The sequence below is a fragment of the Pelodiscus sinensis genome, chromosome 24, assembly GCF_052426305.1.
Source record: "Pelodiscus sinensis isolate ZL-2025 chromosome 24, ASM5242630v1, whole genome shotgun sequence".
Taxonomy (NCBI): Eukaryota; Metazoa; Chordata; order Testudines; family Trionychidae; genus Pelodiscus; species Pelodiscus sinensis.
The window spans coordinates 19,273,832-19,289,669 of NC_143075.1; the positions used below are offsets into that span (position 1 = coordinate 19,273,832).

At 49.2% G+C, this 15,838-nt stretch overlaps 1 protein-coding gene across 7 annotated transcripts in view; it reads right to left on the reverse strand.

Annotated features, from left to right (window-relative positions):
- Positions 1–15,838, reverse strand: part of PAX7 (paired box 7) — a 178,141-nt gene that overhangs the window by 88,644 nt on the left and 73,659 nt on the right. For all 7 annotated transcript variants that reach the window (XM_075906838.2, XM_075906840.2, XM_075906837.2 and 4 more), the window contains exon 5: positions 13,451–13,650. In XM_075906838.2, the coding sequence (XP_075762953.1) occupies positions 13,451–13,650 (200 nt within the window). The remainder of the gene's footprint in view (positions 1–13,450; positions 13,651–15,838) is intronic.

Consider the following 15,838-nt stretch of genomic DNA (forward strand, 5'->3'; position numbering starts at 1 on the left):
AGCAATATGTCTGTGATTGAGCAATGCGAGCATGATAGGGAGCGAGCTCTCATAATAGTGGCTCAACTTAAATGTATACCCCGAATTTAAAACAAAACCATAGTAAGAGAACCAAAAAGTCCAAAAAGTGCACTTGTTACTTATCAACCAAGTAAAAGAAGCAGTAAAAGATAAAAGGCATTATTTACAAAATAGATGTTACATTTTAGTGAGGAAAATAGAAAAGAGCATAAAATCTGTCAAATGGAGTGTAAAATATAGTTAGAAATGCCAAAAAGGAATTTGAGGAAGAGCTAGACAAAACTTCAAAAAAGCAACAGCAATTTTTTAAGTACATCAGAAGCAGGAAGCCTTCTAAACAATCAGCCACTGGACAATCGAGATTCTAAAGGAGCACTCAAGGATGATAATAAAGTCATTTCAGAGACATTACATGCATTTTTGCATCAGGTTTCATGGCTGAAGAAACGAGGGAGATTCCCAATCCCAAGCCATTCTTTTCAGGTGACAAATCGGAGGAACTATCCCAGATTGAGGTGTCATTAGAGGAGATTTTGGAACAAAATTGATAAACTAAATAATAAGAAAAGTCACCAGGACTAGATGACATTCACTCAAGAGTTCTGAAAGAACTCGAATGTGGAATTGCAGAACTACTGACTGTGGTTTCTAACCTATCCTTTAAATCATCTTCTGTACCTAATGGCTGGAGGATCGCTAATTTTATGCCAGTTTTTTATAAGAGCTCTTGAGTGATTCTGGTAATTACAGGCCACTAAATCTAATTTCACTACTGGGTAAATTGGTTGAAACTATTGTAAAGAACAGAATGGTCAGGCACATACATGAACATAATTTGTTGGGGGAAAAGTTTCTGTGAAGGGAAATCATGCCTCACCAGTCTACTAGATTTCTCTGAGGGGGTCAACAAGCAAGTGGACAAGGGGAAATCCAATGGTTATAGTGTGCTTAGATTTCCAGAAAGCCTCTGACAAGGTCCCTCACAAAGGTTCTTAAGCAAAAGCAAGCTGTCATGGGATAAGAGGGAAGATCCTCTCATGGAATGATAATGGATTAAAAGATAATGAGAGCCCTGTGGCACCTTAAAGGCTAACAGATTTATTTGGACAGCTTATCTGTTTTTGCAGATACAGACCAACATGGCTACCTCTCTGAGACTGATTAAAAGAGAGGAAACAAAGGGGAGGAATAAATGGTAAGTTTTCAGAATTGAGAGATGTAACTCGGGTTGTTCCCCAGGGGTCCGTATTGGGATCAACCCTATTCAACGTATTCATGTTCATAACATATTCATAAATGATCTGGAGAAAAGGGTAAACAGTGAGGTGGCAAAATTTGCAGATGAAACAAAATATTCAAATTAGTTAAGTCCAAAGCAGATTGTGAAGAGCTTCAAAAGGATCTCAAAAAAGTAGGTGACTGGGCAACGAAATGGCAGATGAATTTTAATGTTGATAAATGCAAAGTAATGCACATTGGAAAACATAATCCCAACTATATGTATAAAATGATGGGGACTAAATTAGCTGTTACCGCTCAAAGGAGAGATCTTGGAGTCGCTGTGGATAGTTCTCTGAAAACATCCATTCATTGTGCAGTGGCAATTAAAAAAAAAAATAGAATGTTGGGAATCATTAAGAAAGAGATAGAAATTAAACAGAGAATATCGTATTGCCTCTGTATAACTCCATGGTACACCCACATCTTGAATACTACGTGCATTTGCAGTTGCCTCATCTCAAAAAAGATATCTTGGCATCTGAAAAAAGTTCAGAAAAGGGCAACAAAAATGATTAGTGTATGGAACAGCTGCCATATAAGGAGAGATTAATTAGACTGGGACTTTTCAGCTTGGAAAAGAGGAGACTAAGAGGGGATATGATAGAGATCTATAAAATCATGACTGGTGTGGAAAAAGTGAATAAAGAAGAGTTATTTACTCCTTCCCATAACACAAGAACTAGGGGTCATCAAATGAAATTAATAGGTAACAGGTTTAAAACAAACCAAAGGAAGTATTTCTTCGCACATTCCAGCAGGTCACCAGTCTGAGGATGGTAGACTGTCGTTTCCAATTTCTTTAAGAGTTCACAGAACTCCCTTATCGACCAACGTGTAAGGTTGAGACGTTGGTCCATCAAGATTTCCCATTATAGGCCTACCCTGACAAACAGCTTCATTAGCTCATAAGAACAGGCACACTGGGTCAGACCAAAGATCCTGCAGTCAACCTGTGGAACTCCTTGCCAGAGGACGTGGTGAAGTCCAAGACTATAACAGAGCTCAAAAAAGAGCTAGATAGATTCATGGAGGTTAGGTCCATCAATGGCTATTGGCCAGGATGGGCAGGAATGGCGTCCTTAGAAGTGGGGGAATGGGCGACAGGAGATGGATCATTTGATGGATCCCTCTGGGGCAGTTGACGTTGACCACTGTCAGAAGACAGGACACTGGACTAGATGGATCTTTGGTCTGACCCAGTCTGACCCACACACAGAAGCATTTGTCAGGATAGGCAAATCTTGATGGACCAAAGTCTCAACCTTACAAGCTGTTCTAGGCCAACGCCATGCTGGAAACAGGGCAGGGGGAGGGGCTCCAGCCCAGCTAGGGTGACACCCCAGGCAACTCTTTTTACAGGGCCTGCTATGGTCTTATTTTGTGATGTTTAATACACTCAATGAGGCGGGAGAGACTCTCTCCAGTAAAGTGCCCTCCCCTTGGCCTCAGTCCCTTAACGGACACTTTTCTGTTTCCCTTTGGGGCTGTGTCAGTTACAGGGTCTCTGTCGTGCATAGCAGCAAGCACGGGTGCAATTCTAAGCTCACCCATGGGTGCGCACACAGCCGGGAGGTGAGGGGCATCCTGGCAATTTTTATAGATTTTAACTTTGTAAGTCCATAAAAATGGCCAGATTGGGTCAGACCAGAGGCCCATCTAGCCCGGCATCCTGTCTTCTGACAGTGGCCAATGCCAGGTGCCCCAGAGGGTGGGAACACAGCAAGTAATCATCACGTGATCCCTCCCCTGTCACCGATTTCCAGACAAACAGAGGCTAGGGACACTCTTCCTCCCCATCCTAGCTCATAGCCATTGATGGACCCACCCTCCATGAATTTATCTAGTTCTTTGGTGAACCCTGTTAAGGTCCTGGTCTTTACCACATCCTCTGGCAAGGAGTTCCACACGTTGACTGTGCGCTGCATGAAGAAAAACTTCCTCTTGTTTGTTTTAATGCCGCCACCTATTGATTTCATTTGGTGACACTTAGTTCTTATGTTATGGAAACAAGTAAATAACCTTTCCTTATTCACTTTCTCCACACCTGTCCTGATTTTATAGACCTCCAGGCAGAGAAGAACTGCCAACCAGGGCTTGGGAGATCTGGGAAAGCAGAAGCTTTTAGTTACAAGCTAGTGGCTAATGGAAAGGTATTGGGCTTCTTTGGAGAGTGTGGTTTGAGGCAAAGGGGTTGTGGGCTTTCCTTTTATTTGATCCATCTCCATTTCTGTTTCTCAGACTGGGGCAGGGGAGAGGCGGAGAGGGAGGAGCAGTATGGTGGAGAGGAATGCAGAACGATCCTCTCTGGTGGTAGTGGGGAATACCCTTTTCAACTTGACCGGCAAATGTTCTAACCTCCCTCCAACCTCTCTCCCCAGGAGCTAGGGGCTGACTGGCATGCCTAGGCATCAATTTCATTGCCAGCCTCTTGCATGGGCACGTACAGGAAATGCCACTGAAATGGCTGCCATCATGCCAGGAGCAGTTCGGTGTGGGTGCCCCCGTGTAGGAGAGAGCCATGTAGCTGGCTGCGTGCCACAGACAATGAACATGCCAACCTGGCCTCTGCCAGCGCAAGTCCCTTATCCTGAGCATAGTCTCTCCTGGCTGCTGCTGTTGTGTCATAACCTCCTTGAGGCCCCCAGGCCAGCAATGCAAACGAGGCAAACCCCGTGGAAGAAAGAAAACATTCTCCGCTGCCCTTTGGGAGAGGAAGGTTTGCATCAACAGCTCCCCTTTGGAAATGGCCCAAAGACCTTTGGAATCAACGAGTCAGGCCCGCGGAATGAGACTCAAGCGGCCTCACATGTCCCTGAGTAACACTGAGATTGAGGGAAGACATTGACCGGCGTCATGGAACACCCCCACGCGCCGGAGGGACCTCCTGCTGAGTACGACCAGCCTCGGCCAGACCCGGGGGCGTGGGGACAGCTTTTGGGGCTGCGCACATTTGCTCTTCACGTCTGGGGAATTAACTCGGCGCCACAGCTCGGTACAAGGGGGAGTTAGTTTCCCAGACCCACACCTGCCAACGGGAAGGGGGCTAAGGAGGCAGTGGCCCTGGGGCCCAGCAATTCAGCAGCAGCGACTGGAGCCCAGGCCCTTTAAATGGCTGCCAGAAAGCTGGCTGCCTCTGGCCCCGCCCCTTCTACCTAAGGCCCACCCCTTCTGGGAGTGTGGAACCTCCTCCTCCCCCATTGCCAAGGGTCCCGCAGAGGCGGTTGGCTCCCTTGCTCAGACCCAAAGAAGAATTCTGTGCCACCTCAAAAGCTGGCCTCTTTCCCCCTTAGAAGTTGGTCCAGCACCAGACTGGTCCTCACCCACCTTCTCTCTCTAATATCCTGGGACCGACAACATCACAAACAGACTTTGCTATGCAAAACAGCCACTGACCAGAGTTTCCTGTTGGGCAGAGCACTGGGCTCCCCAACACCCTGACACACTGCAGGGATCCTCTTTTACCTGCTGGGAACTGGACTCCGGACCAGAGGGCTTTCTGCAGCTGGAACAGGAAGGGGCTGGGACCATGGGAGGGGGAGGGGAGGTATTGTAGGCAAGGGAAGGCATTGCCTTCCCAAAACTGCCTACCCTGCCCAGCCACCAGCTTCCTCTGTGGCAGCCGAGGAAGGCTGGAGTCATGCCATGTGGCAGCACCAGCCCTCAGCTGGGGTTGGGTGGGGTTTGGTTGGACGAGGGGAAGGAAGTGAAGGGGCATGGTTTTGAGGAAAGGGGTGGGGCTTCGGGCAGAAGTGGGTGGGGCTTTGGCTGCCTTCCCCAGCTGGGACTTTCCCAGCCACTCATGTCAGACCCTCAGCTGCTGGAAATTAGTCTCGCTCCCTTGAAGTCACTGAACATCATTGCAGTCAATATCGATTTGAACCCCCTGAGGCTCTTGTCCCGCGAACCTGCATTACTGAATTATGCAGAGCATCATGCATTGACTCATTGTGATGGCAGAAGAAATGGTGCCCAGCTGTTTGCACTGGGCCCTGTGCATCACTGTCCACTTTTGAAATTGGGAGAGCTGAGCAATGAAAACAATCAGCTGGGAGGCTGGTGGTCACCAATTCCCCCACCTGCCTTTGAGACATGCAAAGCCGCTTGGCATCCCCCGGGTCCTCACTTCACGCTCTCCATTCTGGACCCATCTCACTCCCAGACCACAGCAACCCCTTCATGACATTGCCCTCCAGCAGTGCCCACTCCAGTAGCTCTCAGCCCCCTTCAAGGGAAGGGGGAGAAGAGTGTTTACCAGTCTCCACACTCTGGGGTCCTCCCCTCCCAGGGACCCCCAATTCCCCTGGACCCACCTTGCCTCAGTGACCCACAACCACTCTTCACCTAGCCCCAGGCACAGGGCAAACTGCAGTCTGACATGGCCACTCAGCATTGGCAAGGAGGTGGGGGTAAACCTGCTGCCTCTTTCTATCCTAGCTGCTCCCCTGCAGCCCTAGTACTCTCAGGCCTTGCTTCAGGCCCTGCAGCCTGGGATCAAGGCCAGCTCAGGGCTCCCCAGCTCTGCCTGCTTTTTTCCAGCCCTACTCTGGATCAGGAGCGGAGCCCAGCCCAGCCCAGCTTCCACAGCAGCCAAATCCCTCACTCCCCCCCAGCAAGAATCTCTGCCCTCTACACTCCTGGAGCCCTTATTTATACAGTCCACAGCTGGGTCTTAATTGGCAATATCAGCCTCAGCTGTGGGCTTTGCCCTCAGCCGAGGTTTTACCCTTAAAGGGCCAGTGCAGGGCAGATGCCCCATACCAGGGCTCTTGAATCTTGATTTGAATCCCCCCTCAAGCTTGACTGTCCTGATATTCAGGGCACAATCCAAAGCCCCTCTTAAGAATCAGGCCCTACACACCTGATCACCGGACAGTAATTACTAGCCAGACAACATGTAATTAACTGCACCCACAGGACCACATGCTGAGCTGAATGGTGGGCACAGGTAGCTCATTGAAAACAAGGCTACATAACAAAGCAAAGAGCTTTCCATCATTAATCTCAAGGGATTTAGAGGTTAGAGTGGACCACAAGCTAAATATGAGTCAACAGTTTGCCACTCTTGCAAAAAAAAAAAAAAAAAAAAAGCAAACATGATCCTGGGAGGCATTAACAGGAGTGTTGTAAGCAAGAGACACAGTCATTCTTCCGCCCTACTTTGCGCTGATTAGGCCTCAACTGGGCTGTGTCTAGACTGCATCCCTTTTCTGTAAAATAAGGAATAAGGGATCTTTCGGAAAAGGCTTTATTTTCCGAAAGATCCGCGTCTAGACTGGCGCTTTTTTCCGGCAAAGCTACGAGCTGGAAAAAAGTGGCAGCCATTTTTATGCAAATGATGTGGGGGGGATTTAAATCCCCGCTTCATTTGCAATTGCGATATGTCTAATTTGCATCCCTTTTACGGAAAAGGGATGCAGTCTAGACACAGCCCTGGAGTATTGTGTCTGTAACCCACACACCTAAGCTATGATCTTGTGCCAGAGATATGCAAATGAGGCTAAGCGTGATTATTTTCAGGAATAACGGCATTGCACAAGAGGGTTTTTCTTGCGCAAGAAGGGGCAGTGTAGACAGCTCCTTCTAGCGCAAGAGCCTCTTCCGCAAAAATGGCGGCTCATTAGGTATGCAAATGAGGCTCGGCAATATTCCATGCTTAGCCTCATTTGCATACTTCTGGTGCAACAACCCACCAGTGTAGATATAGCCCTAGTGTGATTATTGAGTAATGCAAGTGGCACCTAGACCACAGCAACAATTAAGGTCAAGAGACCTCTATAGCATAGGCTGGGAGGCAGCTGGCTTTTAGCTCAGAGGGTAGAGGCTCCTATAGTCAGCTCCTGAAATCCCAGGTTCAAACCTGCCCAGTGGCAGTTACATGTCCAGTTCTGGGCACCACATTTCAAGAAAGATGTGGAGAAATTGGAGAGGGTCCGGAGAAGAGCAACAAAAATGATTAAAGGTCTAGAAGACATGACCTATGAAGGGAGACAGAAAGAACTGGGTTTGTTTAGTTTGAAAAAAAAGATGACTGAGGGGGTCATGACAGAAGTTTTCAAGTATCTAAAAGGGTGTTACAAGGAGGCAGAAAAATTGTTCTCCTTTGTCTCTGAGGATAGGACAAGAAGTAATGGGCTTAAATGGCAGCAAAGAAAGTTTAGGTTGGACATTAGGAAAAACTTTCTAACTGTCAGGGTGGTTAAACACTGGAATAAATTGCCCAGGGGGGTTGTGGAATCTCCATCACTGGAGATATTTAAGAGCAGGTTGGATGGACATTTATCAGGACTGATCTAGACCAGGGGTGGGCAATAATTTTTGACTGGGGGCACTTCCAAGTGCTGCATACTCCTTGCAGGGTAGGGGCAGGGCAGGAGGAGACTTTGCGCCTCCTCCCCTCCGCTCCGCTCCCCTCCCCTCCCCTCCCGTCCTCTCCCCTCTCCTCTCCACTCCCAGGCTCTGATTGACCTGGGGGTGGGAGGAAGCGTGAAGTCTCTTGCTCCCTGCCCTCCGGTGCATGTCATTTAGAGTCAACTGCCAGGGTTGACTCTAAGCACCGTGCACTCCGCTGTCCCTAGGCCCTGATTAGCCTGGCAGCAGGGGAGTGCAGGACCTCCACGGACCAACTCAACCTGCGTGGCAGACCGGATCCAGCCCACGGAGGCCCTTTTGCCCACCCCTGATCTAGATGGTGCTTGGTCCTGCTGTGAGGGCAGGGGGCTGGACTCGATGACCTCTCGAGGTCCCTTCCAGTTCTAGGGTTCTATGATTCTATGACTCTAGGTTCTATCAAACCATAGACCCTCCTGAGACTGGACCCTCAACTCTAATCCAGTGTCCGCTCAGGCTCCCCTGCTACCATCGGAATCAGCAGGGCAGATGCCCCAAACCGGCTTCTACACCATGTGGCTAAGGACATGTCAACACATCAAGCAGGGGGTGTAATTCCCAGCTCGAGAAGACTAGATCTGAGGGAGCGAGCTTGCTAAAAATGGAGCGTGAGCAACGGGCGGGGCTAGGCATGCTGAGTACAGGTCTTGCATCTCAGCTAGACCAGCCCCTCCCACAGGGCCTGGTGTAGCAGGTATCCCCTATTTACAGGGCACGAGGCTGGATTAGAGCTAATGTGGTTCATCTCCTTGACCTGAGATTGTCCTCCCTACGGTGATGTGCAGACATACCCTGATGAGCAACCAGCCCTGCAGTGACCCCACCTGAACGTCTCACACCTGGCTATGGGGAGCTTGACCAGACTGGGGACTAAATGCAAGTGCTCCGCAGGCGTGGCCCCACCCGACTCCCAAGCTTCGTCTACACTGGCATGATTTTCCGGAAATGCTTTTAACGGAAAAGTTTTCCGTTAAAAGCATTTCGGAAAAGCGCGTCTAGATTGGCAGGATGCTTTTCCGCAAAAGCACTTTTTGCGGAAAAGTGTCTGTGGCCAATCTAGACGCGCTTTTCCGCAAAAAAGCCCCGATCGGCATTTTTGCGATCGGGGCTTTTTTGCGGAAAACAAATCTCTGCTGTCTACACTGGCCCTTTTGCGCAAAAGTTTTTCGGAAAAAGACTTTTGCCCAAATGGGAGCAGCATAGTATTTCCGCAAACGCACTGGCAACCTTACATGAGATGGTCAGTGCTTTTGCGGAAATTCAAGCGGCCAGTGTAGACAGCTGGCAAGTTTTTCCGTAAAAGCAGATGATTTTGCGGAAAAACTTGCCAGTCTAGACACAGCCCCAGTGGTTTGCTTGTGTGGGGTAGGAGCGGGGGCAAACGAGGCAAGTGAGAAAAAGGAGCCCCATCATGGAGAATTGGGGGAGCACACAAGTAAGGGTGTTATCCCGTTCCCATTGAAGTCAAGGGGGATATGGCTGCTTTTTTCACTGGCAATAGGATCAGGCCCTAAGAACCTGATCCAAAACCCCCTGAAATCAGTGGCAGCCTTTCCACTCACTTAACACGTCTTGAAAGGACTTGTATCTTGAACGCTGTCGGTGCCTGCAGGCGGGAACCCTGCACCCTGACCACACGCCTCTGGAAAATGCTGCTCACTCTTCAACGAGCTTAGCAGATGAGAAATAGGAGCCCGCCACTGGCCTGCCTCTCCCTCCCCTTGTTCTGCAGCTTGCAAATTTTTATTAGCTGTCAACATGTCAAACTTCCACTTAGCTGGACAGCTGCAGGACCCGCCAAGTTCCAAAGCTCTGCCAGTGAGTTCAACAGACCTACAGGCCGCTCAGGTGGAGGGGCATGTGTGGGGAAGGGTCAGGGATCAGAGACACTAACTGGAACTGGGCGGGCGGGGGCGAGTTCACAAAGGCATTTCAGATGTGAAACCAAACCGTGGTGAGGGAAAGAGTGAGAGGCAACGGGAAGGGAGACAGAAGAGGGACTGGGTTCATCCTGTGTTTGAACAGTGCTACTACCATGAGATCCCTGCCCAGGGTTGGGGCTCCGAGATGCTACAGTAATACAAATAATACTAGTCGGCCTATACTAAGAGGCTACGTCTACACTGGCATGATTTTCCGGAAATGCTTTTCACGGAAAAGTTTTCTGTGAAAAGCATTTTCGGAAAAGCGCGTCTAGATTGGCACGGACGCTTTTCCACAAAAGCGTGTCTAGATTGGCATGGACGCTTTTCCACAAAAGCACTTTTTGCAGAAAAGCGTCCATGCCAATCTAGACGCGCTTTTCCGCAAAAAAGCCCCGATCGCCATTTTAGTCATCGGGGCTTTTTTGCACAAAACAAATCTGAGCTGTCTACACTAGCCCTCTTGCGCAAATGATTTCTGCAAGAGGGCTTTTGCCCGAACGGGAGCAGCACAGTATTTCCGCAAGAACACTGACGATCTTACATGAGATCGTCAGTGTTCTTGCGGAAATTCAAGCGGCCAGTGTAGACAGCTGGCAAGAAGAAGCTGCTTTTGTGGAAAAACTTGCCAGTCTAGACACAACCAGAGTGTGCCTTAGCTTGACCACATGTTCTTCTGACTGGGGGAATTTCCACTGCTTCTCTCTTGTAGGAAGTCAGCCTAGCTGCTCTGGGAGGCAGTGGGGCCCAATGGGTAAGGCATTAGGTCGGACTCAGGAGATCTTGGATCAGCTATGTCACAGAGGGCAAAACACTTCCCTTCTCTGTACCCTCTGGCTTTCTTTTGTCTTTTTTGCCTTGTGAATGCCTTGGGGTGCGGACTCTCTCTCACACTGTATGTTTTGTGTGTGTGTGTGTGTGTGTGTGTGTGTATGCGCACACACAGTGTCTAGCACAATGATGTTGTCTGGGGTCTCTGCCCATTACTGTAATGTCACTATCACCTACTGCTAATAGACATCCACTCTGGCTGCAGCATTTGGGAAGCGAGGGGGAAAGGGCAGCAGTGTTATGAATATGTGTGTGTGTGTGTGTGTGTGTGTTTTCCGCGAGAACTTGATTGACTAATGTTTGTGGCTCCTGAGAGCCAGTGAAAGGTCCACTCTTGATATCCAGAAAATTTTACAAGGGGCGGCAGGCTTAAAAGTGGTGGGAAGAAGCCGAGCCTGCCAGGATGTCGGAATGAAAAAGCCATCAGGAATGTGCCTCGGAGAACAGCTGCTACCAGCACTCTGGCAGGAGCATTCTCCCCCCCCCCCGCCCACAGCTGCCTGGGAGCCAGGAGAGGGATTCAGAGACCACAGCTTGAGCTGAGGGAAGGGGGGTATTTATTTATTTATTTTGTGGGCTCTGCTTCCCTCCACCCCCTCGTCGCTCTGCGGCTGGAACTCCTCGGAAGGAAGGAACCTGCCGCTGGTTCACAGGGCGGCTCTTCCAGCTGCGTGGGCGCCTGGATTAGAAGGCTTGGCAGAGCGGTGGGGAGGATTTGGAGCTCGCTGGCACTTTCCCTCCGCTCCCTGCCAGTCCCACCACAGTACACTGACTACGGATGTCACCCTAAAAATGGGGGTAGGAGCCTTTGCCCAAGTAGAAGTCCCCCACCCGCACCCCGAGCACCATTCTCTGGCCTACCTGCACGTTCTCACTTCTCGTTTCTCCACCAGGGTCTTTGCCTGTCTTTATCAGCCAAAGTAAATCAGGCCAGGGGCATGCAAGCGCCCTTTGCAGTTTACCTCCAGCCCAAACCCCTGCCGTCCATACAGCCAAGCCGGGTGGAGCGTGTCATGCTTTGGGAGCAGGTGGGGGAGTGGAGAATTTGCAAGAGGCCAGAAGATCTCGTGGTGCTCCTGTTTGGTGGAGCTGCCTTCTCCTTGCTGGCTCACCGCTAACATGGAGACTCTTCCCGGCCCACCCTCGAGCCAGGGACGTGTCTCCGTCTCTGCCCCATGCTGACTGTCCTGGAGAAGGGCACTCAGAGCTGGGCTCCCAGCTCCGTGACTGTGCTGGCCTTGCCCATAAGGAAATAAAGCAGCATTCCAGTGCTGCTGCTGCTGCCGCGTCTGCTCTGGACCAGTTACCTTAGATGGGCTTCCTCCACTAATGTGCTGTAAACTGAGAGGATGAGCTACCTAGCCCAATGCAGAGCGAAAGATAAACGCTTGGAGCAGCATAGGGTCTGATCCAATGCTCACCGGAGGCTATCGGGCAGCGGGTGGGGAGGAGGTTTCCATGAGTTTCAGTGGGAGTTGGATTGGGCTCGTTGTGCACAAGGGGGCATTATTATTGCTAAAATCTCAGGAAGACCCTCTGGGCTAAGGTCACATCTAGTACCGCTCTAATGCCCGCTACATCTGTTGGGGCAATTCAGCCTGTGCTTACAGGGAGAAGGATTCACCCCAACACAGGGAATCTTTTCTAGCTCAAGGTCCAATGGGTCAGATCTTCCCTTCTCAGGAAGATAATAATAATCCCTTCCCTCTCCAATACAGCTTTCCAGCAATAGGCTTCAAACCATGTTACAATGTAGGACAATGTCATCGTTTCCATGATCCCAAAAGGGAAACTGAGGCCCAGAGAGACACTAGGTGGCTCCAGGGGACATGCTGCAGTCACTGAACTTGTGAGTTGGAGCCCGAGTCTTGGCTGCTTTCAGAGAACCTGCATCGAGCAGGAAAAGCCAGCGGGAGGCAAAATGACACACGGGAAACTCTGTGAGCCCTAGCATTGCTGGCTCTCCACCTCCTTTGGTGAAAGAGGTGGCGGGGGCAAGACCGTGACCCAGGTGGATGTCCGAGATGCGTGAGGCAGTTTTGGGAGGAGGCAGCCCTACGAGTGGTCTGGTCGTTTGAAGACAGAAAAATGCCCGTTTTGCTCCCCAACAGTTGTTTAACCGCAGAACTGTTTCCCCAGCATGAGACGGGGTTACTCTTTCTCTCCCTCCCACGTCCGCAATTTAACTCCGGGCTCGACACACAGAGATCCTGGTGCTGAGCCTGAAACCTAATAGCTCTGCCCGCACTGGCTGCTGGGGTCTCCATTTCACTTCTGTAGCCCAGCACAATCCTCAGCCCCCCCCTTTCCCTTTCCCCGGGGGACTCTATTATACCCACCGATCTGTTCACACTCCTTATCCCTCGGCATGTTTGCACACACTGCTGACCCAGCCTTTATCTGGAAGACATAAGGGTCTGTGTGTGGAGTTCCCATAAGGGCTATTAATGGTGTTAATGTCATAGCTCTCTCCCCATCCTCCTCCCCTCCCCTCCCTTTGCTTCGCCAATTCTCCGGAGATTTACAAAAAGAGACAAAAATTCACACGCCGAATTTGCAACCTTTGCAAAAAATGAGCCAAACTCCAGGGTGGGGAGAGGGGAGGCGGGGGTAGGGGAAATGGTAGAAGCAGCCCCTGTCACTCTTTGGTAAATGACATACAGCCTCTTTCCCCACTCAAGGCACCATGCACAGATGTGAGCACCCCATCAGCTTTGGGCAAGTTCGGATCATGATCCCAAACCGGACTGAATGGGTGAAACCAAAATCCCAGATGGGACCATCCTTGGACTATGAAGAAACTTTGGATCTGGATCCTAGCTGTGCATCTCAGACCCAAGTCACCTGGTTCTCTAGAAATAGAACTTCCATCATGTCATCCTTCAGCTCCCGGCCCTTCCTCCTCCTGGATAAATGGAAGCGGCCCCTTCTCCTTGTCAGTGGGCCTAGAGAGTTCTCTGGATGTTCTATTATCCCAGGATTCAGCCATTTCCGACTCTTGTCCTTACCTGTACTCGGGCTTCTGTGAGCTTGGTCCTTTGGGCTAGCTCCTCTCGTGTGTAGATATCTGGGTAATGGGTTCTCTCAAAGGCCTTCTCCAACTCCTCCAGCTGCTCGGCCGTGAAGGTGGTCCGGCTCCGGCGCTGCTTGCGCTTCAAGGGTAGGTCCGGTTCAGACTCAACATCTGAGCCTTCATCCAGCCTGTTACCTGGTGATGGAAAGAGGGAAGAATTGAGGCTTAAATGGTGGAAAAGCCAAAGGGGAATTGGATGTAGAACTAAGAATTAAACAACTACAGGAAGGGAAAGGGAATACAAGTTAGTCATAGAATTTAAGGCCAGATGAGACCATCAGTTCAGCTAGTCTGACCTCCTACCCACCTCACAATCAAAATTAGCTGTAGTCTACAGTGGCAGTGTCCAGTCAACTTCTAATTCTGGATAGAACTGGTCAGGGACGTTCTGACAAAACGTTTTTGTCAGGAAAATACTGATTTGTTGGAAACCAAAACAGTTTGTGGGAAAGGATCCATTTGGATGAATCTTCTGATTCAAAATTTGGTTGGGAAAAATGGTAGAAATATCCCATTTTGGTATATTTCGAAACAAAATATTTCATCGTTGAGTTCAGAACTATTTTTCATTTTGTAATGTTTCTATTTTTTTTAAAAAAAGGTTCAAAGTTAAAAAAAAAAAAGTCAGAATTGAAAGGAAACACCGAATCATCATCAACACATCAAAATGGACCCAGTTCAATTATTATCATCATATTTTTTGGATGATCGGTTTGTAAGAATTTGTGAACTTTTTGTTCTGTTTCAGAGCAAGGAAACAAACACAAAATCTCAAAAGCAAAAGAGTTTCCAGCCCAGGTCTAGACCTGGCCTGCTTGGAGGACACAGAGCTGCTGACTTCATGCTGATGGAAACCGCACCTCTCAGTGACTGAACGTTCATTCTCTGTAGACTAAGCAAGGGCTTTAAATGCAGGGCAGAGGACCAAGCACCAATATGAGACCACAATGAGTATGTCTACACAATTAGACACCGGGATAGGCCTGTAATAGTTGACTCATGGGACTCAGGTTAAAGGGATATTTAATTGTGGTGTAGACATTCGGTCTTGGGCTAGGGCCTGGGGTCTAGGAGGGTCCCAGAACTCAGGTTGCAGCCTGAGTACAGACAGTTTACACTGCTGTGAAACAGCTCCTTAGTGTATTAAGACAGGGATGCTAGGATGGAGGAAATCCTACCAAACTCTGGAGATAAGAGAGTCCCTGGGGCTGAAACAGATAGCTGGGATCAATAATGTTTGTAAAACATCCTGGTCTCTGCAGCACCAGCTGAAATCCAACCCGAGTTGGTAGCTGTTATTGGCTGGTGGCTGTTTGGTGGCCCTTTGTGACTTGAGTTTAGGGGGTCTCATTTCAGTTCCTTGTAAACAAGCACCCTCTTTCCCTCAAACCCACCACAACAGATGCTTGCTGTTGGCCATCTCTGCAGAAAGAGCGAGAGCTGGGTGGACCACCCAGGGTCAACCCTAGAGGGGCCTCTCTTCTGCTTGGCATGGTGCCCCTGTCTGGTGGCAGTATCGAGGAAGATTTCACTGCTGCTCCCTTATTCCACCTGCCCCAGGAGTAAATGAAGGGAAATTGTTCTCCAGAACTGGCAATCCAGCGTCTTTTACTGGTACCAAAGTCATGAGAAAAACCAGAGACGTTGCCCCCATAGCTCATCCTCAAAGGTAGCATTTGACTCCCTGATTTCTGCATATAGGACATCCTTTAGACCCTGCTTTGAGGGAGTTATGATGATGAGTCCATAAAGTAGTATTTTTAAGTGGCTAAGAGCATCTTAACAGGAAAAATCTCCCTGTGAGATGTTTGGAAATGAGTGATAGCTCTCTACATTCCTGCACTCTCTGTTAAGTCAGTTTCCTACTCCTATTCAGAGGTCTCCTGTTAAGACCTGTCAGAAAGAAAGAAAGAAAGAAAGAAAGAAAGAAAGAAAGAAAGAAAGAAAGAAAGAAAGAAAGAAAGAAAGAAAGAAAGAAAGAAAGAAAAATTTATTTGGACTAAGAGTCCAAATTATTATTATTAGTGGGCCTGATTCTGGTCTCATGTACACAAGTGCCAATGAGGAGTAACTCAACTGATGTCCACAAAGTTACACCAGTGTAAAAATGAGGCCCAGTGAACGTTACTGGGAGAAAGATGCTAGAGTGCATCACGCTTTAGTGATTCCTTGAGGCCATTCAGTGCAAAACTTGTTTTGACAGATGCTCTGCGCCCCTGCGGCAGGTTAAGTGCCACCTCTGGTGCAGGTCCTGATGCTTCATCTAGGCCTGTATCCTGTGTCTCTGTTTGGGAAGGTGAGTGACAACTCCAGCTTTGGTGGT